Source organism: Styela clava, chromosome 6 (assembly GCF_964204865.1).
Source record: "Styela clava chromosome 6, kaStyClav1.hap1.2, whole genome shotgun sequence".
Classification (NCBI taxonomy): Eukaryota; Metazoa; Chordata; class Ascidiacea; order Stolidobranchia; family Styelidae; genus Styela; species Styela clava.
This window is the reverse complement of record NC_135255.1, coordinates 10,457,451-10,476,206: the sequence shown is the minus strand read 5'-3', so window position 1 is coordinate 10,476,206 and position 18,756 is coordinate 10,457,451. Positions and strand designations below refer to the sequence as shown.

Sequence of the window (18,756 nt, the reverse complement as noted above, 5' to 3'; positions counted from 1 at the left end):
ATATTTATTTAGTGACTATAAAAGGGAGACCGCAAACGGAACAATGAATCACACCCGTATTGGTTCATCATACTGCATATCTACGTCCTGAAAAAATGTTCAATTTACCTCAATTTTGCAATATCAGCCGATACGAAGTTTTTGCAGAAAGGGAAAATAATCATGGCCGATGTTGAGTGGACTACATTGAGAAGAAAACGAGCCGTAGTTCTTCTAGGTATATCAACACAACCCTTTCCAAATATACCCTTTCTGTAAGAGCGTCAAGTTCGTTATTACTAAACTTCATTGTTTAGTTTAGTGAGTTGATTTAGTAATTCATCCTTAATTGTATGAAGTGCATATTAAGTACTATCTGTCGCCTATCTGTCTATTCGGTGAATTGAAATTTCGATTGTCTATAAGAGGAAGAGGTGGCAAAATAACAATGCGAAATACTTCATCGCTTTGCTTTATGGCCATAATTATGAACAGCCCAGACAACATGATTGGGTTGAAACCGCGAGAACATCGACATCGCGCATAATTAAACAAAATGTTTAGCAAGATAAAACTCGAAGTCACGAAGTAAATCCAATTCAAGGACGAGATTGTGCTATTGTAGAAAATTTAAAACTGACGATATTCATTGTTTAATTAATAAACACGAAGTACATAGTGTTCATGTAACCGCGTTGAGACATATATAAGCCGTTTGTCAAGAAAAATGCTGTAAATGGCTAACAAAAGACAAAAACAACAACGTTTTATTTGTAGATACTTATGCTGACAAATTCTATTGTGGTGTCACATCATACAATCACATTGTTATTGGAGTCTATATGTTAGGATATATTTTTATTTTTTATAAGTGTGAGTAATACGAATCATGTGTCACGGTTATTAAAATAACGCTGGGTAGAGTGTTAAATGGCCTTCGACTTGGGCGGTTTTATGCGTACACAATATTGATTATTTTAAATTTCGTATATTTTCTTGAAGAGTTACTCTATTATTTGCTGCAGAATCCATGTCCACAAGAGAATAGAGGCAAGCATTCCAATTAAATATAATTACTACAAAGAGTTCATTACGATAAGCTTTCAGTCGTTCCGAAAGCATAGTAGAGCCAAATATATCAGTCTCCTCTTATCCAGAGCCTTGTTAATATGAATGTCGTAAACCCTCCGTGAGAAGTGCTGTGCTATATTTCATGTTGTGGTGAACTAATACAAACCATTGTTTTCCCTACTAACACTCATTGTGTGAGTCATATCTTGTTTAGAGTCTTCCTGAGAGAGAGTTTGTGCAACATTCCGTAGCAGCTTGTGGTATTCCTTGCATTGATCGAAGCGTCGCGTAGTAGAGCAATTGTACTCGAACCATTTGGAAAATTGTGTATTATTATAATGTAGACTTAATTAAGACTACTGAATACCGGTACTGATTTGTTTGAGTCTAACGATTCTACTGCACGTTTGACGATGATGGTATATGAGTAAATTGGTTATCTCATTAGAGTTTTGCCGTTTGGTGTAGCCTATAGTCTAGTAGTCTGCCTTGTTTCTGTGTTTACTTTCATTCCCAACGACAACGCAGTGTGAGATTGTTCTGCTATTCTGCCCTGTATCTGTCTATTCAGGCTATCTGCCTCTGATCGTTAAAGACAAAAGACTGAACATTACTAATCCTGCAATCTCTGAATCTAAGCATTTGGTCATGGAAACTCCAGATGATGCAGAACCTTGTGATTGCAAGCAGACGTCAATTGCAGCAGTTGTTGTTGGGGAAATGATGGATTTTAGCTCTTCTCAAGAAATTGATCAAAAGCCACATTTGTTAAAACTACCTCAAGAAGTTTTGTTACATATTTTTTCCTATATTGAAGCTGACTACTTATTGAACACTGTGTCCGATGTATGCCAGTTTCTTAAGAATTTACTCTCAAATGAAAAGTATTGGAGAATTCGTCTTTTTCAAAGATTCCCTCAACCATTTCCAATAGTTCAGGGTAAGTTTGGGGCCTTTCTGTATATATTCGGTTGTGAAAATTTAGCTATGTTCCAGTGTGAATGAAATATTTGAATTCAACTTTTCAGAAGCCTTTGTTCAATATTTTGTTCTTATAGGAGATGATTTGTCGTGGAAAGAAGCTTGTAAAGAGAGAGAACTCTGTGAGAAGACATGGAAAGGTTTGGATATGAACAACAACATGATAACTTTGAGCGAAACAAGTGGATTTGCAACTGACGCAGTTCACTTAATGAAGGTATATTGAAAGGTTTTACATGCATCCTCCTTATGAAAAATTTACCTTCATGTCCCCTCAAAAAATTTTCTACGCCCCCCCCCCCCCCCACCGTTTGAAAACCACTTTTGTGAAGTTTCATCATAATAATCTGGTATACTGATAAAACCCTGATTTGACAATTTTGATTTCTCTCTACTCGGAAGTATCTTGTAAAAACTCAAAAAATTATTTAGAATTTATTGTCTTAGTCATTATTTTTTTTGTTATCCTTTATGGTATATGAAAGCATATAATAACAACTTGGTTTCAGAACAGATCTCTATGCATCTGCGGATCAAGAGATAGAAGCATAACAGTTTGGAAATTGAATCCAGAACCAGGATCGAACATAGGTGCAAAACCTAACGAATTGCATTACAAGAATTTGATGCAGCATAACGTAAGTATCATTCGGCATGGCATCTCGAATCGCTGACTATTTATTCGAATATAATATGTAGGTATTTTTCATATTTTTACAATATACAGGGCTGGGTATGGTCAATCACATCGCAAGGAAACCAATTTTGCAGTACATCATTTGACTCCACTGTGAAGTTTTGGGATGTTGATACACTGAATATGATACAATCAGTAAACGCACGAACTGCAATACTTTGTTCATCTTATATCGATGATAATACACTGATTGCAGGCTGCTACAATAAAAAGACAATTGTTGTTGATACCAGAAGTGAGGTTTGAATAAGTTGTTATTATTATTATCAGCTTCATTTCAAATTCTGATTTTGTATTTCAGATTACAATTAAAATTGTCTAATATCTAACAGCTTGTTTTTGAAGATATGTATTTTTTTCACATGCTTGAAGTAATGTCACTCACACTCTCTCATAATCATAGGAGATTAATCTTTGAGCAAAATTACAGATGCGGCTTAAGTACCAAGGGCTACGAAGATTATAAATCATTTTAGTGAAGAATTATGTGTTTGTAGGTACGGATTGACGCGAGGCTAAAAGTGCTCATGTCAATACCAATAGAATGCCCAACTTGAAAATTTTGTAGCTTTCTTCGGTCTTCTTAATAACCCTCGCTGAAGAAATTACTGATAAAAAACCCTGTGTAATATGATAATATCCCATGTTAAATTATTCAATAACTCAAATTCGATCACTGTTGTACCAACATTCCTACAGGTAGTGGTGTATCACATTCAATGATTCATCATAGGAAGGCAGTTTTGAAAGTTGAAACAAATGATAACTATATCGTTTCAACTGGTGAAGATGGATTACTTGTCATTCTTGATAAAAGAAATTTCAATGTTCTTCAAGAGGTGAATGTTAATTTCTTAATGAAGATGTGTGAAAAAATCCACATCAAATATTAGGTACAAGGTTTATTAAGTCTTTAATGCTGAAATAATTTATGTAAACAAGTCATGAACATGAAAACGTTGCCATTTCAAAAATTGTTATATGGGCTCATTTCCCATTCCCAGGTTAGAATTAAGAATCGTAAATTTCTATGAGCAGAGCTCAAAATGAACATAGTTAAACATGGCATGTACTGAATTTGGAGTTGACTGAAGGTCGTAAATCAAATGTGGAAATACTATTCAAAATGTTTTGACACTATTCCAAAGTCAACCCAAGCTACGAATATACAACCTGTACCACTCCCAATCCTTGAGAGTTGAGGATAGTGTCGTAGTTCTATGATGTAAGAGTTTCTGGTTTCTTACTTCAGATTAAAAGTCCCAGTTTCGCCATGTCCCTCAGCGTACAAAAAGATCAAATATGGACTGGTTTAAGAAATGGGAATATAAGAGTGTATGATGCATGCGATTTTGGGAATGTTCTGCTAGCAACAGAGCTTACATTTGGATATAGCTGGAAAGTTTCCAGTTTAATTTATACAGCTGGGGCTGTGTATTCTGGCAATGCAGATGGGTGGGTAAAGGTAGGTTACATCTAATTTTCAATAGAGAAAAAGGAATCCCATGTGCGCGAAGGAACATATAACATTCCTGTATTTCTAAACAGTGGTAACCTCTTATGGGCCCTTCGGGACACTGTCTATATATTTATAGTGTTATTTTAATAATTGGTATATTCCAAATCCCATAATAACCTTATCAACTGGGAGTTTTCTTGGAAAGTAAAGCCAGTTTTTCGCCTAGCTTTGGGGGCCCCTTCTTTGCATTCGCCCCCAAAGCATATATATAGATACAAAGTTGTTCTTTTTTTAGATTTATCAGCCCACATTTGATCCTGATTACATGACAAAAATACATTTAAGAAGATCTGGAGGTGTAGCAGATATGTCACTAACAGGCAAAAGACTGGCGGTCGCAACCGGGGAAGGTTTAGTTGCGGTATGGGATCCATAATCGTGATCTACCCACACTGTTTGCCTAGGTCTCTTCAAATGTAGCTGCTCTGATTTATCAAACAGGACCAACAAAATCGTACATACCCATTAGAAAAATATATTGTTGTACCTTGTATACATATCAATTGCTATATTTTAATACAAACAAGTAATTCTTTTCCATTGGGTTAGCGTGTAATGTAAAAGCACTATTTGGCAGATATGAAGTTGTAGCTACAAATGATTTAAGTTGTTTTTTTGCTTCGTAAGACTTCTACATGATAACCACCTAGGTAGGTCCGCGACATTTCTATGACCAGCATAATTAATCTAAAAAGAATATTGCACTAACAAAATGACCTAGTGACAAATTGCACTAAAATGGATAGACTTGAGCTTCTTGACCATGGACAGACCCATCATCCAAGCCCAACATCTAGTGACATCATCACAATGAAACCTACAATTGATGTCCAAGATGCAAGCTTCCCATTTCCACTGTAACAAAATTATACATATGTAAGGAAAGTGTGGGACCAGTTGTGCCCTGTCAATTAGCTAGACTGGAACGATTGGGTTTAGTAATATAGCATGGAGTATGTGATTATAATACATTACTGCCCTTGGTAGTCTCAAGACACTTTTATACTTCGCCCACTATAGAAATGGTCTGAATGCATAACCAGACAAAACCCAAAACTAGCCACTATTTATGATACTTAATCACAAAGTTGTACTAAAGTTACCCTGTTTGTGCTTCAGGTATAATATCATCATTTACGACGTATATCATCGCTCCCGCAGCAAAAGCTAGTGCATAGGGTAATAGAGGTTCTGCTACAACTACGGCATAAGCACCAAGAACTCCTGCTATTGGTTCCACCATTCCGCTTAATTGACCATACCTGGAAATATAAAAATGATTTTTGCCCACCAAATGCGATCCTACATCAGAACGCAATGAATGTACACAAACTCACCAAAAACTTTTCCAAACACTCATGCCAGCACCGCGTAAAGGCAAGCTGACTGCAAGTCCTTCAGGAAAATTTTGAATACCTATTCCTATAGCAAGATTCCTGGCATTCTCAAATGTTGCAGAGGCAGATTTTCCAATGGCACCAAATCCTACACCCACAGCAAGTCCCTCTGGAAATACATTAGGAACTGGTAAATGTTTTTTTCAATAGTTTCAGATACAAACATGTTCAGCTTGTGGCTCATTAAGCAAGTTCTTCGTCTGTCAGCTGCCGTCACAAGCCAAGAATGCAGCCAGAACTATTATTGCGTGGGTGAGCCAATTGATTAACCGAATATTCTTTGATAGCTCAATCAACATAATAACTTTAGAATGAATCTTACAATCCAATGCCGTGTGGGGACCTTCGGTCAATTCAGTTGTTGGTAACTTTATATATTGCTGAGCATGTGGACAGGACTTCTCGGCTATGCTACTGTTCTTAATCTACATGGCAGCGATGGGGGATAAAACATACAACTATTACCTGGAATATTGTGCACAGTTATCGCTATTATTAACAATAATATTCTTTTCCATGAAACTTGTTTCTGTGTTTCCACAGTATCATACATTGAGGTTTCTTTCGAAACATTGCTTGTATGGTTCTCTTCAGATTTTTTTCTTTGTGTCAGAGTTGTACCTGCAAGCAATAGTAATCTTGTATGATTAAAGGTGTCGGGCTTGAGCCTCTTTCTGCTCATGTTTGCCAATTGAGGAGTACCAGTAGCTCTACACCAGGGGTTCCCAAACTTTATTGACCGCAGGCCGGAAGAGTGTATAGTGCCCCGAAAATGTGTGACGGTTTAGATGGGGTTCAGTGGATTCACAATTGACATTTTTTGAAACATGTTTGTTTGTCTCATTATGGCGCTTTATGCTGTATTGTTTCAGAACTGGAATAATTCGCTGGCAAAGTGGACAAATCGCTAAAGTTTGATTCCTTTCAATACAGAAATACCGATGCCATTTATCGGAGTAACGTCTATTTTCAGAGTCTAGTTTATTATTTAGCATCTCTAACCTTTCTTATATGGCTGATAACTAAATTACTGCCCTATGTAATCCTAATACCGGTACATACATAATCGAATTGTTACCATGAACACGATCTTAAACTATGAACAATTGGCGGTTTCAAGATTGTAAAAAAATAAATACAAAATCTGTTTCATTATTTCACTCAAGCTCGGCGGGCCGTTTTAAATCGTTACGCGGGCCGGAGTTGGCCCGCGGGCCGCGGTTTGGGAACCCCTGCTCTACACCAAAGCAGTAATATTACATTGCTTCCGACAGAGTAGCTTCCTATGTATGAATTGTTGCTTTTGAGTTGTGATTTATTTGAATCATCCAGGAAGCCAGCTAAGCCTAACATGTATGTATGTTAACAAAAGCGTAGATAGAATTATCATTACTGAAGACGGGATGTATGCACAAGACCATACTGGCCTAAAAAACGAACGTGCGGCATGCACCCCGTACATACACCAAACAAATTGTAATATAGATTTACAGAAGCATTGAATGAAATAAATTCATTTGGTCATACCCCATACCCTTTCAATATCACCAATTTTTGAATTTACGCAAACAGCATGCTGATGCAAAACATATCTCATGCAATAAAATCTGAACTAACTCCAGATATTTGTAAGCCATTTTCACTTGGAATCAGCATATAAATTAATGCAATACCACACGATCAGTACTATAGCACCACCTCAACAGATATTTACCATTATTCGTATATAACTTATCATATATCTACCCTGTTTGTTATCTTTCGGTTCTGTGAATTAAATATTTCATTATATAATATATTTAGAATACCACAGTGTTGAAATGTACCAGAAACCAATTTTATATTTTCTGTAGTAATTCTGATGAGCCAAATAACAAGTAATATGAATTTACCCTTTTCCATATTGTCAGTACCATTAGATTCTACTTCAACATAAGACATCGGAAGATCTTCTATTTTTGGATTTTCAGCTATTGAAGCCATTGGATTGCCCTGTTATTATAATACAGTTATAAACAAGGATAGGATTTTCACATTTATCCCAAGAGAGAGGAATGATGATAAATAACTTGATCATATGGCAAACTACGATCGCTCATTCGGTCGACAGTACCACCCTAACGTGGCTACAATTCTAGAAATCCAATAGCACAGTATTTCTCAAATAAAAAAAAATTCCATGATGCCCCCTCGCAATTTTTTTAATGATTCCCGGCAGTGTTCACTATTAGCGCACTTTTTTGCGAAAATTGCGAAGCACTTTCTCAACTTTTTTTAGGGACTGCGAAATAGCACTTTTTTCCGATTTTGAAGAGAAATAGCACTTTTTTCCGATTTTGAATGGAATAAAAATTCAAAGTTAACAAATATTTTCGAGTATTAAGTTGACAAATAAGTAACATACTAGTACTTTTGTAACTCAATTCTGCATATCATAACGATATTTACTGGAATTCTAACCTATGAGATGCAGACATAGGAGATAAAGCTTTTGCATTAACAGCAAAATTCTTTTTTTATAATATGATTATTATACAAGCACACCATTCCGCTTCGCTTCTCCCGCAAAAAACGCTTCCGCCTTTGAAACCAGATGTTGGAATACTACGCAGTGCGTTTCTTTGAACGAGAGTGGTCATGTGACTATCAATGATATCGATGAATTCAAAATGACTATAAGAGTGTTAGTAAAGTGTTATAGTCACTTTGGATGTATTGTGACCAAAGTGCACGATTTTCAAATCAGACCAAACTTTTAGCAGCATGTCACAGATTTGCAAAATCACCAAATTCACAAAATACCATTAAGTGCCATTTTATTGTAATCACAAAGTTGAAAGCACGTGGCATTTTCCGGAATTATTTACACAACTATTTCTCATTGATATGCGAGGACGGGTGGGCAAAATTCAATATTTTTTTGAATCCAATATTTTTAACGAGTACCGAATAAACGTGGTGGAAACATTAAAAAATCGGCAACAAAGCCTTTTTACTGGTTAATTCCGTTGTAATCGCTAATTGTTCTTGTCACCGATCGTTTTGGCGGCGATATACAGGTTTTGGTAATCTATATTCCCGCCCTCTCTTTATTACAAATATGAATTCTTGCGGGTCGGCGGACATCGAAGTTTTATATTCCGGGTTTTATCGTTCGTTCACATCGGCAACATCTGTTGAAGACATTGAGGACCCAAATTGCGTTGGCTTTAATATTACCCATCAAATTTGTAAATTTACCGTCCCAATTTTAATATTATTGTCGATACCGTGATGCAGATATTTATTTAGACGATAATTAACTTTCTCATGTATTTCTATGGTGATAAACTTCGCAAATCTGAAATTGCGCCAATCCTGAATGTTGATTTAAAATAGTGATTGAATAATTCGGCAATAAAGGCATTTCTGCGTGGTCATAAGACGAGATGACGTTAATGAACAGCACTTCTTTTACAGGATATTTTACGTATGCGACTAAATGCTAAAAAGATTGGGCTCAAGTGCTTTTTTTTCGAGTGCTCGAGTGCCTAATAGAGGTCAGGCGCTAATCGTAACTAATTCCCTCAAGTTTCAACGTGTTTTCAACAAAACAATACCCCGACGATAATTATAGCTAAAATGTTACCGAGCAATTCACAATTTTATTTATGGAATTTGCAAATTCACCAGTTTCTTGACGATTTTGATAATGTCAGGCCCTAATTATTAGTGCAAAAAATACTCCCCTTTTCCGCGGCGGTTTGACGGGTTCTTTGTTCCATTCTTCAGAAAGTTCTGACACGGGGGATATAGAATACTGAATCCGGAGGGTTGAATCCCTGTCCACTTACTGGTGATTTTCCGTTTTGGAATGCGTGAAACATTCTCTATTTTAAATTAAATGACGTTTCGCGGGCTAGAGTTCTCCCCAAAAATGATGTGTTCCAGACGTTAGTTAGACAATAGATCACACATTAGATTAATAATTTTCATTACGCCCGTTATCGAAAATACAAAGTTATATCGCAAAAAATGCGTTTTGTTACATTTGGAATGTAACATTATTTACGGTTAATTCAGATCATATTTTACTCTTCATGACACCCGGTATCCGAAAATACAGTTGTATCTCGAAAAATGTGTTTTGTTACATTTGAAATAAAACATTTTTGCGATTAATTTAGATCATATTTTACTTTTCAGGACACCCGTTTTCGAAAATACAAGGTTATATCGCAAAATGTGTTTTGTTACATTTAAAATAAAACATTTTTGCGATTAATTAGATCAAATTTTACCTTTCACGGCAACCCCTTTCCGAAAATACAAAGTTATATCACAAAAAAATTCGTTTTGTTACATTTATTTTGCATTCCCAATAAAATACATATTTTCCCTAATTAAAGTCGTCGATGAATCTGTTCCTGTCGTTCAAGCTCGACACACGTTTGGACGAGTGTGGGGCGGTTTTTTGATCGACGATAAATTAAAAAGTTGCCACACGTTATTTGTATAACGATAATAACTGAAAATTAAGATTTTATAATAGAAGTGAATTTGTCTCAAGATGGTATTTTACGATTCCTGCCCACAGAAAATAAACACGCTGACAGGCTTGGTTATAATTGATATTCGTTTAATTTATTTTACACTATTAATAAACTCGCCACACCAATTGCGGCCGCATCGGCATGGACTGTATGTTTTTGGCGCTCTCACATTAATAATAATTTTCAACAAAACATTACCCCCACGGTCATTAAAGCTGAATTCGTTACCGAGTAATTCACAATTTTATTTACGGAATTTGCAATTTCAAGATCTTACTTGACAATTTTGATGATGTCATGCCCTAATTATTACCTCTTAAATGCCTCAAAATACAACAAATGTAAACATTTTCGACGATAACAGGCGCAACAATTCGTAAACGAGCCGTTATAACGAAATTCGCGATTGATTCTACCTCTCTCTTGTTTACAATTTTAACATCCCGCCGGCCATGTATTGTCGAATAAAATGTTCACATATTCGAAACATGACTTGGCCAAGGATGGAAGGGATCACTAAAGAGCTAATAGAAAGAACATACGCGATGGTATGATATTAATATCGAGAATATTTGTGAGCATATCACAGGACGGAAATATTTTGCACCCGGCTGTTTGTTGGCAGAACAACGATACGTTAAAGTTAATTGATCGAATACAGGGAAGTATTTGTTTATCATCTCACTTGCGAACATCGAGGTTTTGGCGGAATTGTACGATCATGTTGTCTTTCTTAAATAATAACTTTTTCAATAAATGTTCATATTACTTTTGCGTCTTTATTATAAGTCGGGTTTTCATTTATTTTAAATTCGAAATTGTCCAAATACTCCAACAGGTTTAATACACACAATGTGTTAAGGGCGTCGTAACTCCCGTTTATTAATTATAATTTTTTTTACATTCTGCTCAAAAAACAACGTCGTTTTGCAGTCAGCTAACGTAACTCTCGCGACCAAATCTTTTTTGTATGGCATCGTCTTGGCGACGAATTTATTGCCGACTGAATTTCAATTGTGTTTTAGGATAAGTTATTTTCTGTTTGTTGGTTTCTAAACTTTACAAACTTGGGTAGCAATTACTATTAATGTGAGATTGGTGCATATGAACGATTGAATATCGCGACTGGATGTCCGATATCTGAGAATGCGTACTTCTCTTTCAACATTAATTTTCAGGATATCAGCGTTCATGTGGTCGAATAAAAATTATTTATCAAATGGATTGGTATTTAGAGACACTCTCAAAATTATTTGGGATCCACTATCATATCATTCTTATTTTTTATATTCACGTTTTTTTCAAGAATCACCCTCGTTATATTTAGTGTACCTCCGCAAAAGAAAACTCTTTGGTGTCATCGTTCCTATTAGTGTAATTACTAATTGAAATATATGGAAATCTCGCAAGTGGCGTTGTGATGCGAATATTTGATACTAGGTCAGCAGCATTACAAAGAGTGTTATTTATGAATGCTGAAAGTACATGGCATTACTAAACATTTTGCCAATATATGATGTTTTCTGCCCGATTTAAACTAACTCGCACCCAAACCAAGGCATGTCGACATTTAAAAATTACTTGTCTTTGGGTAAGCTCTGAAATAGTATAATATAAATGTAAATGAGAAATTAGGTCACGCTAGCTCACGAAACGGGAGGATTTTCAAAGTGATCTTGTGTAATATTTCGGAGAAAAAAGTTTGAAAGGAAAGTAGGTCAACCTATCTCCTAAAACAGGGAAGTATCCTGCGTAATATTTCGGAGGGAACATAGGTTAACCTATCTTTCAAAACAGCGGGTGGCGACTTTCAAAGTGGTTCAAAATCACAAATTAATAATTATCAGATTGGGTTTAGGGATAAATCGAAAAGTTGAATTTCCAGCGCACCTAACCCTTGATATTGATTGATATTTATATTTGGGGGGGGATTATTGTGCACGGGATTTGTACAAAGGATCTACCCTGTAACTAATATGGTTTCCAGCCTGCCTCGTGTCTGTTAGATGGAAGGAGTAACAAATGTGAAGGCCTTTGCTGTTCACGCGAGTAAGCAACTGACACCGTGATACATTGCATGAAAGTTTTTTCCGCGGCAGGTGTTAGCAGATGTCCTTTCGTTGCCGATGAATTTGCTTGTTTTAATTAAACATGAATTCGCTTAAAGGGAACTCAGTTAACGGAAAGGCTTCTCTTTAATTCATAATATTAACCGGAGGAGTGCTTTTTCGAGTATCTATGCCGTTTTAAATGGGTTATATGAAAGGCTAAGGGCACCTAACTTGTTAAAATCGGCAAAAGCACTTTCGCACTTTTTTTTTCGACTGCGAAGCACTTTCGCACTCATAATTTGCTTAGAGTTAACACTGATTCCCGGCCTTGTGCACTAAAACAATACATTAAAAAATCAATGCGCGGTATGGTGAAAAACATTAAAACGAACAAAAGTATATGATGGTGCACTTGTTTCGTTGTAAACAAGCATAACTTCATAAACTGCCTCCTATACCAACAAACATACAAAAAGGCAGTGTCAGCTACACCTCTGCAGTTAGTTAACTTGTATAGGCAGCAATTGAACTCTCTTCGTGATATTACAGTCACACAGCTCTGTGACAACACAATGGGGCAGCACAATCGAAACAGTAAGTGATGAATCAGTGTCTCCAGCAGTGATTGCGAAGCAGCAAAGGGCGTCAAATGTGTATTTGCAAATTTAAGCACTGAATTTTTGTGTTATCAAGCTATATAACATGTTTCTGTCGCAGGCCCTCCGAAAGTGCTTCGCGGACCCCACTTTGGAAACCACTGCTTTAGCACATAATTATTCCTCACATTCAACATGATGCATCAATCGCAGAACCTTTTAAATTTTTTATTGATATCTTCACTCAGCATTCCCTAATTTTAAAGAAATTGTTCAGCTACACTTTCAGTAAGCTTAATAATCTAAAACATGTTAATACTTACCAAGAAAGGCATTAAAATATCCGCAGCATAGACAAATAGTGCACCAGCAGCAAATCCAACCGCCACAGGGATAAAAGCATATTCGCCTTCTTTTCCATAATTACCAGATAATACTGCCATTTCAATTGCAGGAGCAAGTAATGACCAGTATGATGCCGCAATCATTACCTGATAAAGAATAAAAGTCAAAATATCTGTGAGCATTACAAAAATCAGATAATAAAAAGATGAAAGCTATTTATGGGGGTGAAATTGAGTTGTAACACCCGAGTTTTGGGAGTTGCACCCAACCTCATTCAGTCATTGTGTAAGAGGTAGAATTAGACTAAAATTAATTTTGAATATATTGTAAAAATAAGTTTTCTTCTGCAAACAACAATAATTTAAAACCTTACCCCAGCAGCAAATCCAAGGCTTCCATCTAAAACTTTCCGCTAAAAATAGAATAGATTCAGTTAGTATAAAAATTAAAAAGATCTTTTCAGGCAATCAATTCTGAATTGCTTCCCATAGACATAGATGAAAACTTTTGTCATTATAATTTATGAAGATAATGGTACCAACTACTGAACTACAAGTATTATTATGGGCAGCAAACATCATATCGCATCAGGACTTGTGCCTTAGATTAGTTTTCCAGTTGAATTTCTGGACCTGAATGGAGTAAACAGAAAACAAATAGTACCGGTAGTCTACCGTACTCTACAGCTTATGATTCAGAATATTGAAAAAAAAATCTTTAAACTTACTTTTCCAGATTTGAATACAAATACAAGACTAGCACCAGCTGCAGTCAATCCCCATGTAAACAAAGTTCCGAGTAGAGCTTGCTGGACAGGTCCATAAGATGAAATCATTGTTTGACTATGCTAAATATAAGCTCACTGGTAAAAAGTGTCCAGATGTAAGTTAGCGCTGTGATGTCTGGATGTAGGATAGGATTTACATATTTATTACTATTAGACTATTAGATTTGTATCTCGTGATATCAACATGATCAAGGCCCATCCACCGGAATTAAAGAAGTTTATGGATAAAAGATTGGATTTAAAGTTTGTGTTTGGCAGTCGTCGGCTGCGGTCGCATTTTTGAACGGCGCAGAAAGATTAGATTGACAACAATGAACCAGCACTTAAGGAATATCAACAAGTAAAGGCCGAAATATGAAATTACATGGCAGCATAAAGGCAACATACGGACATCATAACAGAATCGAAAGATGAAATACTGAGTATTCAACTATATATGTGTAAATAGTTTGCAGTGTAACTTACAGTGTAACATTTTTAAACATTCATTTAGTGGCATATTTTTGATTTGTTCTCTCTGTGTGTATACCGGTACTGTTTTAACAATGTTGGCCACGTCAATGTATCAATTAGGCTACATACCTGCTCACGTGTGATTAGTGTTTTTCCTAATAATTGCTTTTACGAGTGTCCGCACACCGAATTTGCCGCCATGGTTTTGCGTTTGTTTGTATATTAAACCACTTATCACCTTTTCCGCAATGCCCAATCTAGCAATCAGTGTAGTTTTTCATGGCTTGGTTTTTCTTAAAGCTTTCCTGGCTTCATGAGTATGACTATCGTCGCAAATTTATTACATTCCACTCCCCACATTATCTTTGCATGAGGTTGTAGGTATTGGTCATTATCAACGTAATTGTTGAAAGAGAGTACAACAGCCCGAAAGTTTATTACTATCGTGTATTTTGTTTTTTAAGTTTGGCCCAAGCCTCATTTAATTGGGCTTGTGTTTTTGTGTGCGTGCTGGTGGGCAGGCACATGAGATACCTCATGTTTTAAACTTTCTTGTAGGTTTTGCTTGCCCTCCAGAATTCTCCATTTTAAATTTAGGTTTGTTATGGAGTTTTCGAAATAAACTATCTATCTATCTTATCCCTGCATTGCAGCATTGAGCCTAATTGCAAAAACTTTTGGGAAATAATATAGAACACTTGGCTTTATGACATAGGCTGAATACCGTATCCTAATACTGTAATACCAGTACCGTAATGCAGCGGTAACATGTCGTACCGGTACACAACAACACAAGCTTGTATACCGTACCGGTACCGGTACTTCTCTGACTGTACCGTATACCAGGCAGTTATAATGTGAAGTTCTGCCAACCAATCGCCGGAAAACGTGTTGTGTAACTCGACGAAACCGACACGTACCTACAGCAGCGGAAATGCAAACCACAACTAATACCGTACACGTTGCAATAGAAATACAATGAAAAAAAAAATAACTCATTTGACAGCTCGCCGACTTGAGAACTTCGGCTACCCACAGCGAATCCGAATTCCGAATACGTAGATTTTTGTTGAGACATGACGTCATAACAACTCATGCATGCTTGGCGATGAACGTTTCCCCGACCCTTGACCCTTCAAGAATTCTTCCTTTAAATATTTTCACAAAAATTTCGAAGTGTTTCAGAGAGTTAGAGCATGTAAACTGGTGGGTATAGTTTTTAAAAATACAAATTTTGTTTGACTTCCGCGCAAACGTACTGCAAATCAATTAATGTACGTACTTAATGTACTGCAAATTAATTAATGTGCAATAGTGATATAGACAAATTTGCTGATTGTTCAGAATCTCTAATAGTTTAAACCTCGTGTAAGCAATAAATTACTACAAGACGAAATATATTTTGGGCTATCGTGATTTAATTTGACCCAGCCTTGTCAAAATTTATTTAATATCACATATCTCCTTCAACTCAGTCATATTTGTCTATTTCTAAATTATTTGTGAAGGGTTGCAATGCCAATCTGATTATTTCCCATTGTAGTGTCCCGCCTCTATCTTCAATGTTATCTATCTTGCTAAGCTTTCCCCAAGGCAACACACGATATTTGCACACACAATAAGAGGCTTTTACTGCTACAATTCAGTATGCACAAAAGTAACTGATACAACTTAATAAACAGCGAATAACACCATACAATAGAACCAGCACCAGCCACGCCGTCAATGTCCTTCTGCTCCCCTTGGCATGTATCCTTGCGCATTTATATCGCAGGACTAAATCAATCATGCAATTCATGACCATCGGACCATGAACACTACATCCCTCCTTTTGTTACGAGTAGATGGTAGACTTATTTCATTACAAAGTCTTTAAATCTGGAAGGCAGTTTTCGTTCGCCTTGGACGCTCATAAGGCTGAGTAATTGGTTCCTCCAAACTTGGCCTGGTCGCGTCTGGAGCAATTCGCGACTCTTTGGCATTATTGTCAATTTTATTTTGGGTGTCTTCTTCGTATTTCTTTACAAATGTTGAATTGCGACGAAATTCTTTTCCCTTTTCATCTCTGACTGTGACTTCCCCTCCTTCCTTCTTGACAATTTCACACGGATATTTATTGAAGTTTGTCGACATCTTGTCAACTTTCTCTTGCTTAACGAGCACCGAATCTCCGACCTCAACATCTTGTAAAATTGATCTTCTGTTGTAATCTGAGTAAAATTTCCCTTGTAGCTTGTTTCTCCAGTCTCTGTCTCTGTGTTCTTCGCCGATTATGTTGTATTTTGGTCTGATTTCTGGAAGCTTTGTTCTCATCTTTCGACCAAACATCAAATAATATGGCGATACTCCTGTCGTTGTATGCGGTGTAGACCTGTATGCAAGCAGAAATTTGTTTAATTCCGATTTCCAATCTTTACCTTCTACTTGGGCTATTCGTATGGCTTTCATTAAACTTCGGTTTTGTCTCTCCACCTCGCCGTTCGCTTGTGGCCACAATGGAGTAGTAGATTTATGTTGAACTCCATGTTCGTCTAAAAATGATTTGAATTCATTAGATACAAGCTGTGGTGCATTGTCAGTTCTTAACGTAAGTGGAATTCCGTAACGTGAAAATATGGTGCTCAACGCTTCAATTATTTTCTTACTTGTTGTCGACCGCACAATTACAATTTCATAAAAACGACTGTAGTAATCTACAATTACCAGTATGTTATCACCAGAAGGCAAAGGTCCTAAAACATCGGCACAACAATCTATCCAAGGTCCACTGGGTGGTCGTGTTCGCGTCATTGGTTCGGGCGGACTATACGAACTTGTTACCTGACATCCATGACATACTTTACATTTTCGTTCAGCATCACGATCAATGTTTGGCCACCACACTTTACTTCGAAGTCGATTTTTCGTCTTCACAATTCCTTGGTGTCCTTCATGTGCAAGCTCTAGAACACGTTTTCTGAGTATCTGTGGAATTACAATTCTCGTACCACGTAAAATTAATTGACCATAAATACAAAGTTCATTCTTCACATGCAAAAATGAATTACCACACTTTGACCAATTCTGTGATTTAATGCAATCTCTCACAATTTGCAATTCAGGGTCTTTAGCAGATGCCTGCTCAATTTCATGTGGCGTCAAAGCAATCGGGCAACTACTTTGTACAACCATTCGTTTGAAGAAATCATATTCCGCTGTTGTATCACGCTGGTCAGGCGCATTAAGACGAGATAATACATCAGCAATATTATTCTTACCCGGTCGGTATATTACCTTGAAGTCATACGCTTGCAATCGCAATACCCATCGTTCAATCCTTGCTGAGGGCTTTGAAGTTTTAGAGTATATGCATTCCAAAGGTTTGTGATCGGTTTCAAGTTCAAATTTCCTGCCAAAAATATACAAGTTAAATCTCTCACATGCCCACACTAGAGCTAATGCTTCTTTTTCCGTCTGGCTATATCGTCTTTCTACGTCTGACATTGTCCTCGAAGCATACGAAATTACTCTCCAAATTCCGTCTTGCAATTGGGTTAAAGCGGATCCTAGTCCTGTCGGTGAAGCATCTGCAATTATTCTTGTCCTGCAGTCAGATCTGAAATAAGCTAATGTGTTTGCATTAGTTAATGAACGTTTCAATCTTTCGAATGAATTTTAACATTGCTTATCCCAATCAAATTTAGAATTTTTCTGAGTCAATGCACGTAAAGGCGCTGCAATCGAAGAAAGGTTTGGTATAAACTTTGCACAATATTGAACAAGACCCATAAAAGATTTCACTTCTCTGGTATCTTTTGGTCGTCGTGCATTTCTTACTGCCGCCACCTTTTCCTCACAAGGATCAATACCTTGACTTGTGAGCTTATGACCAAATAACTTGATCACAGGAAGTCGAAATTGACATTTCATACCATTCAGCGTTAGACCGGCTTTGTCCAACTTATCAAGAACATCAAATAATCTTTCATCATGTTCCTTCACATTCCGCCCATGGATAATGATATCGTCCGCTATGTTTGCGACACCCCGACAGTTCCTCACAACGTCTCTGATTATTTGCTGATACTTTTCTGGTGCAGATGATAAACCAAACATTAGTCTTTTGTATCTAAAAATTCCATTATTAGTTACGAACGTTGTGATATATCGGCATTTCTCATCAAGCAATATTTGATGAAACCCCCATTTCAGATCTAACTTCGAAAATACGGCACGTCCGCTCAAGTCGTGGAGTAAGTCTTCAACAGTCGGTATAGGTTGCCTTTCACGGAGTATGGCTTGGTTAGCTCGGCGCATGTCAACACAAATTCTAATATCTCCATCCTTTTTATGATCTACAGTTAAAGGC

The 18,756-nt window shown here is 36.7% G+C and overlaps 2 protein-coding genes across 3 annotated transcripts; one reads left to right on the top strand and one right to left on the bottom strand.

Annotated features, from left to right (window-relative positions):
• The first annotated feature begins 1,338 nt into the window (after positions 1-1,338).
• LOC120330699 (F-box/WD repeat-containing protein 9-like) lies at positions 1,339-4,768 on the top strand. The gene is made up of 7 exons (XM_039397589.2): positions 1,339-1,990; positions 2,109-2,248; positions 2,541-2,669; positions 2,759-2,963; positions 3,428-3,567; positions 3,981-4,193; positions 4,483-4,768. Exons 1-7 carry the CDS (start codon positions 1,699-1,701, stop codon positions 4,621-4,623), a joined length of 1,260 nt encoding a protein of 419 aa, XP_039253523.2. The 5' UTR covers positions 1,339-1,698; the 3' UTR covers positions 4,624-4,768.
• A 165-nt stretch (positions 4,769-4,933) lies between these two features.
• LOC120330696 (zinc transporter ZIP11-like) lies at positions 4,934-14,093 on the bottom strand. 2 transcript variants are annotated; one of them, XM_039397586.2, is made up of 9 exons: positions 13,896-14,093; positions 13,542-13,580; positions 13,147-13,314; positions 7,537-7,636; positions 7,391-7,411; positions 6,110-6,265; positions 5,585-5,753; positions 5,351-5,509; positions 4,934-5,102 (listed from the first exon to the last, which is right to left on the bottom strand). In XM_039397586.2, the coding sequence occupies exons 1-9, from the start codon at positions 14,001-14,003 to the stop codon at positions 5,024-5,026; spliced, it is 999 nt and encodes a 332-aa protein (XP_039253520.2). In that variant the 5' UTR covers positions 14,004-14,093; the 3' UTR covers positions 4,934-5,023. The 2 variants fall into 2 exon arrangements, with proteins under 2 accessions (XP_039253520.2, XP_039253521.2); XM_039397587.2 differs by lacking the exon at positions 7,391-7,411 and having other exon boundaries at positions 13,896-14,091.
• Positions 14,094-18,756: the final 4,663 nt, after the last annotated feature.

Coding starts and splice junctions, on each gene's coding strand:
- LOC120330696 (XM_039397586.2), bottom strand. CDS start 14,003: ATGATTTCATCTTATGGACCTGTCCAGCAAGCTCTACTCGGAACTTTG. Junction 13,581..13,895: donor TTGTATTCAAATCTGGAAAA/GTAAGTTTAAAG, acceptor TTCTATTTTTAG/CGGAAAGTTTTAGATGGAAG. Junction 5,103..5,350: donor ATACCTGAAGCACAAACAGG/GTAACTTTAGTA, acceptor ATTTTGTTACAG/TGGAAATGGGAAGCTTGCAT.
- LOC120330699 (XM_039397589.2), top strand. CDS start 1,699: ATGGAAACTCCAGATGATGCAGAACCTTGTGATTGCAAGCAGACGTCA. Junction 1,991..2,108: donor ACCATTTCCAATAGTTCAGG/GTAAGTTTGGGG, acceptor TTGTTCTTATAG/GAGATGATTTGTCGTGGAAA. Junction 2,670..2,758: donor AGAATTTGATGCAGCATAAC/GTAAGTATCATT, acceptor TACAATATACAG/GGCTGGGTATGGTCAATCAC.